General features: G+C 47.9%; 3 protein-coding genes across 5 annotated transcripts in view; all 3 read right to left on the reverse strand.

Annotated features, from left to right (window-relative positions):
• IGFBP2 (insulin like growth factor binding protein 2) overlaps window positions 1–3653 on the reverse strand; it is a 94287-nt gene extending 90634 nt beyond the window's left edge. The window contains exon 1 of the mRNA XM_055812175.1: window positions 3515–3653. The gene's annotated coding sequence lies outside the window, so the exon portion shown is untranslated. The remainder of the gene's footprint in view (window positions 1–3514) is intronic.
• A 1216-nt stretch (window positions 3654–4869) lies between these two features.
• RPL37A (ribosomal protein L37a) lies at window positions 4870–8959 on the reverse strand. The gene is made up of 4 exons (XM_013299351.3): window positions 8803–8959; window positions 7528–7656; window positions 6270–6352; window positions 4870–5027 (listed from the first exon to the last, which is right to left on the reverse strand). Exons 1-4 carry the CDS (start codon window positions 8803–8805, stop codon window positions 4964–4966), a joined length of 279 nt encoding a protein of 92 aa, XP_013154805.1. The 5' UTR covers window positions 8806–8959; the 3' UTR covers window positions 4870–4963.
• Window positions 8960–12821: 3862 nt separating this feature from the next.
• SMARCAL1 (SWI/SNF related, matrix associated, actin dependent regulator of chromatin, subfamily a like 1) overlaps window positions 12822–15472 on the reverse strand; it is a 40648-nt gene continuing 37997 nt past the window's right edge. For all 3 annotated transcript variants that reach the window (XM_005237686.4, XM_013299366.3, XM_027787143.2), the window contains exons 15-17: window positions 15094–15194; window positions 13472–13568; window positions 12822–13144 (exon numbers count right to left, since the gene is read on the reverse strand). In XM_005237686.4, coding sequence (XP_005237743.1) covers window positions 12938–13144; window positions 13472–13568; window positions 15094–15194 — 405 coding nt within the window. In that variant the 3' untranslated portion in view covers window positions 12822–12937. The remainder of the gene's footprint in view (window positions 13145–13471; window positions 13569–15093; window positions 15195–15472) is intronic.

Below are 15472 nucleotides of genomic sequence, written 5' to 3' on the forward strand. Positions count from 1 at the left end.
TGCCCTGAGCTCCTTCAGAGTTTCCAAGTTCCTTTGGGCCAAAATGCCACTTTGGTTACAGCCACCATCCCCTTAGGTCATATCCTTGATCCTGAAAAACAGTCCCATGGAACTGTCGGATTGCTCTGAGAAAGAGGTCCCCTCCTCGCCTGTTCTTCAAAAGCAACCAAGATCAACCAACCTGCTCAGCCACATCTACAGAACATTCAGTCCATTCAAAGCTTCTGTTTCCATCGAACCCTCCTCCAATTCCCACAGCTGTAGCAATCCAAGGGGGTCAGACACTGCCGTAAGCTCACACCCTCCAAGACAGGTATCAGCTCTTTGCTTCTATGGCATCTGACAACTGTATCCAAGTTCCTGACTAAGGCTCAACAACAAATAATACAGAAAAGAGTAAGTGAAATTGCTAAGAATTCCTGTTTTCACCTTAGATTCCCCGAGGAAACAACAAATTTTGGGGATTACCTGGTTAAATCACATAGTTGTTGATACAGCAAATACTCCTAGGATATATACAGGGTTTGGACAGAGCAACGACACAAATTCAGCTCCGTTACAGGTGACAAGCGACCAGAAAATCCCTGCCTCCAACCTCCCTATTCCTATTTCTACCTCCTGATCCCTTTTGGCACAGACTCCTGTTTCAATCTAAAATCACTGCCATGTTCTATTTTAGGGGGGAAGCATGAAACGCTGAGCTAAGAAGCTATAGTCGGCATACAGGTGAACGAGCAGAGGAAGGGAAGCTGAGAAGACGCAGCCTTGCAACACGGAGCAGCAGAGCGGCAGTGTCGCCCGCTGGCCGCTCGCAGCATTGCCAGCCGGCCGTGCTCTGGCCACAGCATCCTTCCTCTTTGCTGCCCTTTCCACCTTCCTCCCTGCTCTCATTTTGGGCCAACGTGCGGCATTGGCAGCCCTGAAGGTTCACCGGCACAAAACACGCCTGCTCAGGAGCAAGCCGGGGTACCACGGCACTCTCGGGAGGGCACAACCCAGGAGACCTGCGGGCACAGCCCTCGCAGGGATGTAGGTAGGAGCACAGTCCGGATCAAAAAAAAAATCATCTCACATCCTTATCTTCTCTTCCTATTTCCACTCTGCTCAGCTTCCACACTCCACAAATATTAATCCTAAAGGTAATTAATAGCTTCCTCAGCAGGAAAATACCTATGCAATCTCACCCTGGAATATCAACATAAAACATATACTCTGTATCTGTTAATGGCTACTTCATAACAGTCGAGTGGGCTTTAATTAGAAACCTGTACTTCAATTGCAACCTCTGCATTAATGCAGGACACGCAGAGGCGCAGAGTCACACCGCAGCACCCAGAACTGGGAGGGGAGAGGGACATGGTAATGTGACCCGAGCGCACTGAGTCAAGAATAAAAGGCAACGTGCAGAACACTACCCTGCTTGTGAAGGCAGTGAGAGCCGGTAACACATGCCTCCACACAGCAGCTGCCACAGCCAGCTACGAGCCTTTGAGACAGCAGGTAAATCTGAATTTGCCAGGAGCATGCCCACCAGCTTGCTGCTTACATCTGGTTTTAGCAGCTCAGTAACTCCAGAAGAGGCAAGGACATGTTTAACCGGGTGACACCCACAGCTTTCCAAGGACCAAGCAGTACTTTTCTCTGGTAGATCAGTGAGGCAACACAGACTTTCCTGTGCGCATCTATGGCCCCTGTATCACAGCAGATCCTTGTGAAGTCTTGCTCCAGTAGGCACAGCTCACGCAGGTGATGCTGGAGTTTGGACCTTTTCTGCAGTGTTTCCCCCTCCCATCCTCAGGTCCATCACCCAGGAAGCTGGGCTGCAGTTGCCAAGCTGTCAGGTCTCCCCTGCCTCAACTGGCTGCATGGTGCCTCCTTGTAGAAATGCAGACGCCCCCCCCCCAGCAACCCAAGCCCCTCAGAACCCTTTCTAGCAGCAGAGCTGTACAGCCACACTGCCAGCAGAACCTTCCCCAAGCACATAGAGTGTTTTACCAACAAAGGCCTTCAGACAATTAAGTAGCCAGTAAAGTAATCAGTACTCGTGTGGTTTCATCACAATTTCCCAACAAAAGGGCTCATGTGAAGACACCTTTAGTATAACGGAAGTTGTCTTTACTTTGATGCGTTTTAAGAAGCATCGCCATAGCTCACAAACCTTCTTGGAAGGTGATGCACAGATGCATAGCCAATACCTCCTGAGCTCACTCATCTCCATGTGCGCTGGCAACTGGAGAGCTCCCCCACATCCAATTCGTCCTCTCCCTCTCCCTGGAGTCCCAAGAAGTACACAGCTGTTTCTGCACATCCAGTCTATACCAGCTCCCCAGACCTTCCTTGCCGCTGAGGTTTCCCTAAAGGATGGCGCAGTTACCTACAAAGCAGCTCCTGGACCACACTTCAGAAACTTATGCCAGAAGGTAAGCCAAAGTCAGGGGCAGTGCCCCTAACAAACTCACTGAAGCAGGCCAGCAGCTGCTTTTCAGACAGCGGAGTCTTACAGTAGCATAAGCCATCCTCACGCATCATTCACCCTACCTTCAGCGGGAGCAGCCACCAACAGGAGAAAAGCTGGCTCCTTGAGCTGTTCCAGCTATGCACACACCAGTATCCAAGGCATCCCCAAGGGAGTAGAAACATCTTAACTGAAAACAAAGTTCAAGCCAGCCTGAAGATGGCAACCCAAGAAACCTGGTTAGCATGAGTCAGGACCAGCAACAGAAGTGCCCAGGACTAAGCTGGGAGGTCTGACAAGTACCTAGAGTGAAAGCTGCTGTGGGCACGTCACGGAAGAAAAGCAGCAGCAAAAATGAGTTGAGCTAGGAGTTTCTTGAAGCCACAGGTTTCCTTCATAACCCAGCTCTAACAGAAGACACATGTGCAGGAGGCCATGGTGGTGTTCATCTACATACACAAAAACGAGCCGTACCTTTTAAGGAGTCACCTACTGCCACCTCCACTTTAAACCTGTCACGCAACTCTCTCACCATGCACTACAGGCAGAACAAGGCGAGTCAACAGAGAAATACGCAGTGACCTCTCTCCCAGAAACTGTTCTCCTCATCACTGTTGGGAGGCGACATGGAGGATAGGCAGGTTGACATGAATGACACTGATGCATTAATTTACTTGAGTATAGGAAGTTTAGAGCACTGAATTAAAAAAAAATAGTTAGGAAATAAGTTCATGGACAGTGCAGTCAAACTTCTGAGCCACAGCCTTTTTGCAGCTTGGGAAAAGGTTCCTACTTTGGTCCAGTTCTGAATCTACCTTTCAAAGATGTCAGGTTCATTAATGATGTTACTGCTGTAGCTCATCACCACCCAAATTCATTTATAGCTTAAGCTGGAGCAAGAGCAAGCAACCACTATGCTACCTGCTTATTATTTTTTTCCTCCAGCAACTGTCAAGGTACTTAACAAGACTCGTTTTCTGACCTGTACTGTTAAGGATGGGAGACCAGTCACCAAAAAAACCTCGACAAAAACAGAACTCAAACCAAATCACAACTCACCTGACAAGCCAACCATAAAAATTGTTCCAGCATCTTGACAGTCTAAAGGGATGATCCGGAGGCCATTATTAACTCAAACAGCAGCCTTTCCTCCAAGACTCAATGTCCCATGAGTCAGCTCAACATGAAAATTGGTTGCTGCAACTCTGTATGGATTAGACAACCTGAACATAGACACGGGAGCCTGCTATCAGACCTAGGAAGACCAAGCCAGAGAGCGCTCAGGTGGACTAAGCTCCAGATCTGCAAACAGAACACACCCCAGACTGTAGTAAGCAATTGTCTGTAGCTGGTGCTGGGAATTTAGGGGCACCAGCCAGCAATAGAGGATAGCTATGGTACTTGCTCTTTTACCATTCCAGTCCCTCAAAGCTACTCATGCTGCTCTTTTCCTCTCCATCTTGCAGCACATGCCCTACTCCCCTGAGCCCTCCTCAAAAGTCACACGGGAAGGGGGAGAGTGATGTTTTATGTTTTCTCTTCCCCTCTTTCATTTGTGCATTCCTCCACTCATGGGGCTCTGCATTATTCCTTAAGGCACAGACATGAAGAACATTATCAAGGCTTCTTAAAGCTATTTAAGCTTTCCTCAGATTCACCTCAGCACACTCAAGTAACAAAGTATGCAATTAGCTGGAAAAGTGTTTTTTAACGGCTTCACCAGCAACAAGAGCCACTCAACTACTGGATAGCACTATTGTCTCCATAGCTATACCTGTAAATACAGTGCAGTGTTTTGGGTTTGTATGGTAAGGCTTTGGTAGCAGGGGGCTAGAGGGGTGGCTTCTGTGAGAAGCTGCTCCCACGTGCGATCGAGCCCATGCCAGCCGGCTCCAAGACAGACCAACCACTGGGCACACAGAGGACCCACACCGGAGCAGTCGGTTCCTGAGGAGCTGCACCTCATGAGAGACCCAGGCTAAAGCAGGGGAGGAGTGTGAGGAGTCCTCCCTCTGAGGAGGAAGGAACAGCAGAGACAGTATGTGATGAACTGACCACAGCACCTATTCCCCATCGCCACTGGCAGGGAGGAGGTAGAGAAACTGGAAGTTGTGCCCAGAAAGAAGGGAGGGGAGGGGGGAAAGTGTTTTTAAGATTTAGTTTAATTTCTCATTATCCTATTGTGATTTGATTGGTAATATTAAATTAATATCCTCAAGTTGAGTCTGTTTTGGCCGTGACAGTAACTGGAAAGTGATCTCCCTGGCCTTATCTTGACCCATGAGCCTTTATATTTTCTCTCCCCGTCCACCTGAGAAGGGGAGTGACAGAGCAGCTTTGGTGGGCACCTGGCATCCAGCCAGAGTCAACCCACCACATAAAGCAAGGCAGGACATTTTGCAGAGACACCATGATTCCACTCCATTATCACCTTTTTATTGATGAAAGGACAGATCTTGACAGTAGGGGAAAAAAAGGATGCTTCACAATGAGGACAGGAAGTAGCTTCTACTGGTCTTTCAATTCCTTCAGTCTTCTGATGGCAGATTTGACTGTCACTGCAGAGGTGGTACTGGAAGAAGAAGGAGAGTCACTTGCATGCAGCAGTAGAACCCATGCCAGTGTTTTGGTTTTTTTTTTTTGAGAAAACACTAATCATTTCAAATAGTTATCGTCTGATTGCACTGTCAACAGAGGGCTAATTCCACTCTGACTTTCATGATAACAAAGTGCAGGCCTTTGTTTACAGAAGCACATGCAACTTCCTAACCCAGGTCTTCACCCAAAATTTTCCAGTTATGCATCAACTATATGCACAAGCACGTGGGCTCAGGTTCCTGGCAACTGTTACGCGTGAGGCAACAGTGTCTTCTACCAGAATTGCAAGGGAAGAAGAATAAAGAAAGGGAGTAAGCAAGAACACCATTACAGTAAGTATTATGTTTCAATGCTTTTAAAACAAAAGTAAAACAGAAATAATATTTCTCAGAGTAAATCTGGTTTTGCCTACTGCATCTCTTGTCTCTGAACCAAAAAGGCTGGGATAGTAACCACAAAAAAATGCTGCTTAGACTTTGAAAGAAGTAGTAAAGAGTTCCCTGACAAAAATCAAGATTTTTATACAGTCAAAGGAATCAAGGAAGGAAAAATAACTCTCAGGTTAGAGGCGTAATTTATTAGAAGCTGTTGAAGCTCTTTTTAGAATAGGTCAGAGGGACATCAATCAGGAGTAATCCATATAGATGATTCCATCCTGAGATGGCTGGATGAACCAGCCATTCTCTCTGGTCCTTTTCTTCCAACATCACCAAAAAAATGGCTCAAAGATAATACCTTGTACAAACAACTGTAGTTCACGTCTTCAGTATGAAATGCTACTACAGCCAAGGCACAAAAAAACCCCAACCAACCAAAACCAAACAAAAAACCCCCACCAACCCCAAACTACTTTAGTAAAATATTTGTTTCCATTTCTTTATCTGAAGTTCGGGAAAAGATGCAGAGTTTGTATTTCTGAACTGATAAAACCCAGAGACACAGAAATTTTGGAGTAACCCACCAAAACGAGCATCAGGACTGTGACAGATAAAATTCAGTTTGCTCAGAAGTTGCACAACAGATACAGGAAAGAATCGCCATCAAATCCACTTTGATCCACTGCAATCAAGTTTTAACAATGCAGGCAACCCACTCACACACATATCACTAACTCAAAACAGTTAACGGTTAGTAGATTGAAAAATAAAATGAAAAGCTGTTATTATGCCTCAGCTATATGAGAATACATGCTGAAGGAGCTTCTTAATTTCCTTACTTGTAAGTCCAGGCACCACCAGCAACTGTCTTCATGCATGATCCACAGTGCCAGATACCCACAGCCTTCCTCTTCATTTTGGTCTGTAATAAAAGGAAAGACAAAATGTGCTCTCCATCAGCTGAAAAAGCCAAACTTCAGGCGAGGTCTCCAGCACCACGCTATGGCATTACCTATAAGCCTAGTTAAGACACGCAAGGATCAGGGAATGGTTTTATTCAGTTTTTTCAAAACAGGGAAAGTCCTTCTGAAACACTTTCTTACTCAGATATAAAGTGGGTCATTTCTAAGTGCATCATCAACAATTCAGCTCTTTTTCAAAGAGAAAAATAGTGAGGCGTTACATTGGTCACAGTAACAGATATTCTCACCTGGTTTGATGGCCAATGTAACACCGCTGTTACTGGTGTTCCCTGGACAGATTGCTCTGAACCAGAGTCCCTTTGGATAGCATCCAGAGTGAGTGCGGGGTACTGAACTCCAAATCTCCATCACCTTGCAATGATGACAATGGGTTTCACTTAGACCTATACAGGATCTAGGCAGCTCTGCCAATGGGGCTATCAATGTTTTTACTTCACGTGACAAAGACACTAATATATTAAAAAAATAGAGAGAAATCTTTTTAAATTTCCAGCTGCTTAAAGACACCTACTTTATAAATATTAATAAAAATTTCCTGGGCAAAGCACAAGCTGATGGACCTCTCAAACTGCCAAAAAACAGATTTAGGAGTGATTTTTTTTATTATGCACATGAGCAGATAAGATTATCAGAAATTCTTCCCCATCCAGTTACACAGCACACAATTATAAGCAAGCAGCTGCAAACAAAAGTTGTAAGTGGGAAAAGCATGCTCTCTTCTCCCTCCAGGTAAGCTGTAAAGTTACTGAAAGAAAAAAAAAGCCTAAGTCGTGCCTTAATTAGCAGGATAACAAGTGTGTTGTTTTAATTCTGTTAGGTCTTTTTTTATTAAGATACCTAAAACATATAGTATGGCAACATATCTTACTATTTTGTGTAATGAAATATAATTTGTTTTCACGTAACTACCACTAAACATGCATGTGAAATGTCTACTCTTTTTATTTTATAAAAGATTCTGACAGGAGCCTAAAGCTCAAATACACCGATGACTATCTCAAAACTAGTGGAGTTATTGCTTCAGTACAAAAAGGACCAAAGCACCAAACTGTATTTCCAGCAGCAACAACAGAAGTTACTATTAAAGACTTTTTTAGGGAAGGAGGTCTCTCACCTTGCCACAGAAGGAGCAGGTATACTTGGCATGCTGGCTAATTTCGATTTTCTTCACCATTTTCCTCAGGGACGCACCATACCGAGTGCCGTACTTCCCCACGATCCCAACCTTCTTGGTGCGCTTAGCCTGTGGGGAGGCAGCCCAGGGTGAGCTCCGGCTTCACCGAACGGCCACCCCGCAGCCCGACACGGCAGCAGCGGGCTCGGCACGCAAAGGCGGGGCCTCTCCCCGGCGCCGCCGCTACCAAGGCGGGGCCGGCGGGCGCGGCTGCGGGGCAGGCCGGGCACCGGGCGGCGCTGGGGCACCACGGCACGGGCAGAGCCGCCCCCCGCGCGAGGCCCAGCCGCAGCCGGCACCGCCATCCCATCACCGCGCACTGCCGGCGAACGCAGGCCCGGCCCCCTCCCGGGCCGCCTGCTCGGCCCCCCGCCGCCCCCTCCCGGGCCGCCTGCTCGGCCCCCCGCCGCTCCCTCCCGGGCCGCCTGCTCGGCCCCCCGCCGCCCCCTCCCGGGCCGCCTGCTCGGCCCCCCGCCGCCCCCTCCCGGGCCGCCTGCTCGGCCCCCCGCCCCCCCTTCCCGGGCCGCCTGCTCGGCCCCCCGCCGCTCCCCGCCCCCCCTTCCCGGGCCGCCTGCTCGGCCCCCCGCCGCTCCCCGCCGCCCCTTCCCGGGCCGCCTGCTCGGGCCCCCGCCGCCCCCTCCCGGGCCGCCTGCTCGGCCCCCCGCCGCTCCCCGCCGCCCCTTCCCGGGCCGCCTGCTCGGCCCCCCGCCGCTTCCCCCGCCGCCCCTTCCCGGGCCGCCTGCTCGGCCCCCCGCCGCTCCCCGCCGCCCCTTCCCGGGCCGCCTGCTCGGGCCCCCGCCGCCCCCTCCCGGGCCGCCTGCTCGGCCCCCCGCCGCTCCCCGCCGCCCCTTCCCGGGCCGCCTGCTCGGCCCCCCGCCGCTCCCCGCCCCCCCTTCCCGGGCCGCCTGCTCGGGCCCCCGCCGCTTCCCCCGCCGCCCCTTCCCGGGCCGCCTGCTCGGCCCCCCGCCGCCCCCTCCCGGGCCGCCTGCTCGGCCCCCCGCCGCCGTTCCCCTCACTCGGGCCGCCTCCCACAGGCCACCCCGGCTGAGGCGAGCCCCTCTCGCGGCCCAGCGCGGGGCCGGGGCCGGCTCGGTGGCAGAGCGCACACAGGGCCCCGGCCCGGCGGTTCTCCCGGGCAGCGGCCCGCCCGCAGCAGGCTCCGCGCTGCCCGCCGGGGCGGATGGCGACGGATCCGGCGGCCCCGGCCCCACTCACCATCCTCCTGCCTGGCGCCGGCCCCGAGAGAGAAACGCCGTCTGCGCAGGCGCACTATGAGCCGTCGCCGGCGGAAGTGAGGCGTGAGGAGACAGAGCGTGAGCGGATGGGACTGGGAGCGGGTGTGTCTGCACCGCGGTGGTGCGAAGCTCGATGGTCGCGGTGTATGTTCTGTATTTCTCGCGTGGCATCAGGGTTATCTAAAGCACGCAAACCGGAAGGCAGTTGCGGCCGCATTGCTCAGCAAACACCCTGTATCAATGTGAAACCCAAGCAGTACATCACCCCCAGCAGCACCGACAGGAGATGTGGTGCAAGAACTCAGATTCCAGGATTTCCACCCAAGGAGGTCACACCAGGCAAGAAGATGGAGCAGTTACATTCACTCACCTCATTTTTAAAGAAATATCAGTATTAAAAAAAGGAACAGGAAGCCAGATTGGAACTGTAGAAGGAGTAATAAATAAATAAATGAATACATAAATCAATGGCTATGAATTCTAATCTTGAAGCATACCGGCCCTAAACCCCGAAGTTTCAAGATAACCCAACCAGGTGCAAACACAGCATCTGCCTGGTTTCCTTGGGATTATCCAGTATTGAGACCAGCAGCCATAGAAGCCTCCATGTGCTGCTGCGGAGGTGGCCCCCTGGCACCCAGGCGGTGCCCCCAGACACCGAGCCACCTCCATCTCCACCACCAAAGCGCAGGGCTGGCACCCAGGAGGGCTCCTGCACCGCTCGGACCCAGCATGGGCCAGTGAAACACGTAACACCACCGCTGAGCTGTGATGCTCATAATAGGATTAACAACCCATTAACCTCCATTATGAACTGCAATCCGGTTAGCTCGAGAGCTTTTTAATGCGCAGAGCCGGCTGCAGCTCATCCCTCCTGCCAGGCAGGAGCCAGGAGCCGGGGCTGCCCAGCCCACCTGCAGAAACCATCCCCAGGGACTTCTGGTACTTTTCCTCCTGTGGCAGCCCCATGCCCCCCCCCCCCTCCCCCCCAGCCCTCCTCTTCACATTCAGTCCATTTAAGTAACAGGGAATTAATGACTAGAGCATACCCTGCCACTATGTGAGTCTTCCCATGGTGGGGGGCCGTGTTTTCAGAGATGCTCATGGACAGATGCTGCATGCCCTCTTGGATCTTGCTTTGAGGGTTTAAACACATTTTTAGTTCCCCCTGTCCCCCAATAATCCCTGCAAACTCTCCTCTCATCCAAGCAGATCCTTCCAGCAACTGGTGGGCTAGAGCCCTGTCCCAGATGAGGGCTCAGCTCAGCTTTAGGCAACAGTACTTGTATCTCCCTCTGTTGAGTCAAAATCTCATTTGATGTATCCTAGGAATATATTTGCCCTTTTCAGATCCTCATCATAATGATGACTCACAGGATACACATCTTTGATACTAATACATTAAAAGAAAAAAATAAAATAAAATGTTCCTTTGGCTGCTTTGTGACTATTTGGTTAAAAAAACACAACTGTCAGCCAACACATCCAGGACAGAGGACCTACTGGCTGTTAACCTGCAAGATTCTTCTTCCCTTTTTCATCTAATATGGATAAAGTGAACCTCAAGTGTACTTGAAGAGCCTCCTGTAACTCTGCAGCAAACCAGCTGAGATTTTATGGGTCCTAACAAAGAAAGAGTACACCTAGCATTCCTCTAACAGGGCTGGGATTTATCAATATATGGATAAGATAAATCAAGTTTATGAGCAGCAGAATTCTCCAAGGGTACTTTCAGCAGATTTCAGAAAAAATACTGTTTTGAAGTAGCTGTAGCTTTACAAGGGAAAAAGAAAACTACTCCTATAGGAAACAACACGGGTATACAAATAATGTCTCCCATATTTTTTTTCAATAGGCAGACCACAACATTTTTCACCCTTTACTCAACCTTCTCTGCAAGTAGAAAGATCATATGTCCTACAAAAAGCTTAAATATTCAGTGTTCAAGACAAAGGCATTTGAAAATATAGAAAAGTATTTATCTCCTGGCCAGCTGCTGGAGCAAGATAAATGATGTTTAGTTCTTGGTCTCAAATCCAGAGATAAAGCATTTCCTCCAGTTTGCCAGTCACATGGTCTTACTCTTCACTTGCACACACAGCAAATCAACTTCTCCATTCCTGAATGAAAAGCAAGTCTCCACCCAACACAACCGCATACAGAACCTGCAGGGTATTTCCACGATGACATAATGAAAATGGGATAATCAAACTCTTCAACGTAGGAAAAAATATCCCAGTTACTGTCACAGGTTGATATTGTAGCAAAAACGTTTTCCTCCTTGACCATGAAAGACAGGTCTTTCTGTCAGTGCCTGGTATCTGCACACAGCCAAGCACGCCACCTGCACAGCATGTTAGCTCCTGGCCTTCAGAAGCTAAACGTAAGCCTTCAGTTTGCTTTGCCCCCCACCCTTCTCTACAAATTATGTCTGTAAAACATAGCTAACTGGCACCTCTGTGAAATTACATCTTCTCCTGTATTCCCTGGTCACATTTGCTTAACACTAGCTCATTTCCAACTATCTACTAGTACTAAGACCAGAAGCATGAAAGACATTAACTTGGCATCATGCTACACCCCACTGGCAGTAACGCAAAATAAAATTAAAGACAACCATGCAGGGATGCCTGAAAAGACAAGTTGTGATAAACAGAGCCATTTGCCTTTACATCAAGCCCACATCAAAAGTGGCCTCTAGAGTTTCTGCAAACCTGTCACTGCTGTGAAGTGGAATCAGGCCATGCTCGAGGGACAGCAACTGTATCACAAGCTCCTGAAAGGAACCAAAGAGCAGGTGTGTTCAGGCAGCATTGGGGCTTGGAGTTCAGGTCTCCCAGTTCATAGGGCTGAGGGCATGACAGAGACTATCACAAATGAAAAACAGGCATTTTAATCGCTGCATCAAACAATAGTGCTGCTTCTGGCAGTGTAACCTGCACAGAGCTGTAATGGGAGCAAACAACAAGTCCTAGGGTACCAGCCTAAATGTCTTATGGAAGTATCTGTTGATTCATCTATAAGCAAAGTACCATGGGAGTTTCCCTTTTGAAAGCTGATGCATTTTAGAAAGCACAAAAGCAAGTGTCCCCCAAAAGACCTATCTTCCAGCCAGTGTAAATATTAAAAAAATGGTAATATTTCCACTGCATCACATATTTTTCAAACTTAAGGTCCAAATAGGAGATGAAATTCTAAAATAGAAAAAGTACCAAAAGCTTGGGAACAATGACTTAAAATAATTGATTTAAACAGCTCAGTCCAGAAGCAGCTTCTCACAAAACAAGAGCAAAAGTTCACCTTGTCGCACTTCTCCTCACTCATCTGAAAACACACACGCCCTCCCTTTCCTGAGCAGCCAGGCTTAATCGCTGGCAGTCATCACAAGCTTCACCCTCCGCTGACAGAAAGTACATGCCATGGAGCAGGTCCCAAGATTGAGCAGATGCGGCCAGAGATCAGTGTGCTCAGACAGACGTGTCTAACGGGCAATACACACCTCCAGGCAGACAATTGTACTACTTGGCTTCAAGGTACTAACTGCTCTGCACAGACAAAATTCTGGGGCTCTCCCTCCTCTCCCCTACCTCCACAAAACATCAAGATCTGTCTGGATCTCCTCACTGCTAAACTGAATACCAGAAAGTCTGTTTGCAAGTGACCCAAATAAGGGCCAAATTTTGCCATTGAACTGACTCCTATAAATACAGATTAAAATTCTTGGAGATGGAAGACTCATTGTTAAAAGCACTCTGCAGCTGCTGAGAAGTTACTTTTTACAACAGTTTTGCCTTGTGGACAGACAACCATTATCTGCTTTCTAAACAAAACAACTGTGGAAACTGACATGCTGAAACAGAACAGCACGGCACTTGCCCATAGCCATTTAGTCATCAGCAAAACCAGGACTGCAAAACACACAGGCTGCCTGGTATGTGCTGCTCATCTGTCATACTGTCAGACTGCCTTCTCATCCCTTGAGATGAAACACACTAGAGATACAGAAAATGAAAGTTTTTATTTTTGAAAACACAAAAAAATAACACTTCACTGCTTTTGTTTTCTCTTTTTTATAAAAAAATATATCTTGGCCACCATCTCTTTCCCTGTTACCATTACACTTTAAAAAACTCCTCAATACGCCGCTTTTTTCTGGGACTCACTGAAAGTGTCTCTCCTTCTGTATCGTGCACGGCACCGTCGGAGTCAAACTCACAGCAAGTATCAGCTGCCTCCAAAAGCAGAACATCATCAGTGTCATCTCTGCTCTCAGAGAAGGTCCTCTGGAAAAGGTCATAGATGGTCTTCTGCTTTGGATCTGGCTGAGAAATCAGAACAGACAGAACCTGCATATATATTGTCATATAAAACCAAAAGTGAGCAACAATCAGAGCGCACTCCCCCAAGACAGTGAACATATATGCTATGGAGGCGATCACGTCTCCTTACATGCAGTAGGTTTGGGAACTCTGTGGAGAGTTCCAAGTCAAGGCATGGATCTTGGGAGGAGTAGGAGAATCTGGTCTGTGGCATTAAAGGCAGAACAGGTGTAAGGTCAGCCTGCCAATCACCTGCCAATCCAGATATACACAAGCCAAAGCTCATTCAGCCTCTCCCAGGGACTATCAATATTCTTTCAGGTCAATTACCTTGGGGTAGTAGTTAGTGGATTCAGCTGCTTTGGAGAAACTGGTTTCTGAAAGACCAGCTTCCCCCAGCACTTCAATTTTCTCTTGAATCATTGGCCTAGGAGAGATAATCAGGCATTATTGGAAGGAAGAAAATATCATGCAAGGACACTGTGTCATTTACTATGTGTAGATGAAAACAAACAAAAAACAGATAACAGGAGTATAAAGAAGGCTTTTCTACAAAAGCCTGTTAGTTCCTTAACCTGTCCTGCTCTAGTTTATGATGACTGCTGTCCTGGGATACTGATCAATCCAAATTAAATAAGTATCAATCCAATTTAAGTAAGTAACAAAAGGAGGATTTCAGACTATAAATATTTGGAGAACAAACACCTCCAACAGGGAAAACAGTTCACTGAGGCAACATCTCAATGGTATGAAGTCAGAACAAGAAGATGCAGCTAAAGGGAGTCCCAACAGCCTGTGTGTTCAGTTTCCAAGGTAGGCAATGGTAATTCCCATCAACAAACACATCAGTATTTCTAGGGTATCTCCTGAAGTACTGCAGGAGGAAGACTCCATCACTGGCCCAAAAGGTTCTAACCACACCTGTGGACTGGACACTTTGAAAGAAGAAAAGGCCACAGCACAATTAATGCATTTACCAAGTATCCAAGCAGTCTTGTTCTTTTTCTTGCCTTTAAAAAGGATGCCACTGCCCTTCCTTGAACAGCTATATTTCCTTCCCTCTAAGCATTAATGACTGCACGGACAGCATTTCACAAATAAAGGCAGAATTACTGTCATTAACTTTCCATGAAATGTGGGCGATGCATCAGTTTCCAGATCCCTGCATTGTAGGGTTATAATTATTTGCCATCATGATATTCTGGGAACTGCACAAGTTCACTTAGTTCATTTGTTCCTTTAAACAAGGTAATAAAGATGTAATTTTGGACTTTAAATGAACCAGCTGGTGGATAATTTCTTTTCATCATTTGCAGGTCAGTTCCCTTGCAGCACTAAGGATTCCTCAGATCGTCCTGTCCCCCAGGATGACAGATTCCCCAGCCAAAATGACCAGCGTCCACTAACAGCTCTCACTGCAGCCAAAAAGGCTTAGACCACAACTCTTCAGAGGAAAGTCAGTAGCACTTTTTTAATTCATCTGAAGGGCTCAGTGAAGAGCAAGAGGAAAGCAACAGTGCAGTCCTCTTCCACAGCTCCCTGTCCAAGCACTCAGCAGCCAGGTTGCTCCTCAGATGTGATCTACAATACGTGGAACCATCTCCAGTGTATGCTGACTTCACTTGAAAGTACTCAGCACATGAATATTCTGGGCTGTATCTAAGACAATTCCTTATACAGAGACTGTGAAGGTTTTAGATGCATCAGCTCTCCCAGAATTTCTCTCAACAGCCCTTTCTTTGTCAGATAACTAGTTTTATTCCTCCTGCTTGTCATCCATTTAATGTCCACTGTGGCCAGGCCATGTCACCAGCTCACAGCAGCCCTGACTGGCAGTTATTGCTCCTCCCCTCATAGGCTGTGGAAGTCAGCACTAACATCAAGCACCTTACATCACATGTGACAAAAAGTGAAAACAGGTAGCAAAACCAAGTGTTTTTCTCACTTCCTACCATAAGTAGTCATCTGCTGTGCCTTTAGCCACCAGGTAGTGAACATTAACAGAGCTGGTCTGTCCAATTCGATGTGCCCGATCTTCTGCTTGGATCAGAATCTTTATGTAAAAACATGACAAAGAAAATAAAACTGCATACATCTGAGAAATAGTGTAAGCACCAGAAAACAGGGAGATCTCATTTCTTGTGCTCATCAATTACTATTTATCTGGATCTTGTTAATGCCTGCATCCTCAAACACAGACTAAGCCAAGAAGTAATCTGGTGCACCACATTCCCAAAAGGCACTGAGCATTTTTCAAAATTAGTCAGCACTGATGATGGACCCTTTCAGTTCTTGGCTGGGCAAGCAGTTGAGAGCTCTGTCAAATTAAGA

Source organism: Falco peregrinus, chromosome 8, assembly GCF_023634155.1.
Source record: "Falco peregrinus isolate bFalPer1 chromosome 8, bFalPer1.pri, whole genome shotgun sequence".
NCBI lineage: Eukaryota > Metazoa > Chordata > Aves > Falconiformes > Falconidae > Falco > Falco peregrinus.

Excerpts from the sequence above, each read along its gene's own strand:
- RPL37A (XM_013299351.3), bottom strand. Across the intron at positions 6,353-7,527 it reads CCTGCTCCTTCTGTGGCAAG|ACCAAAATGAAGAGGAAGGC; the intron begins GTGAGAGACCTC and ends CTTTTATTACAG. Across the intron at positions 5,028-6,269 it reads GGTGGTGCCTGGACTTACAA|TACCACCTCTGCAGTGACAG; the intron begins GTAAGGAAATTA and ends TTCTTCTTCCAG.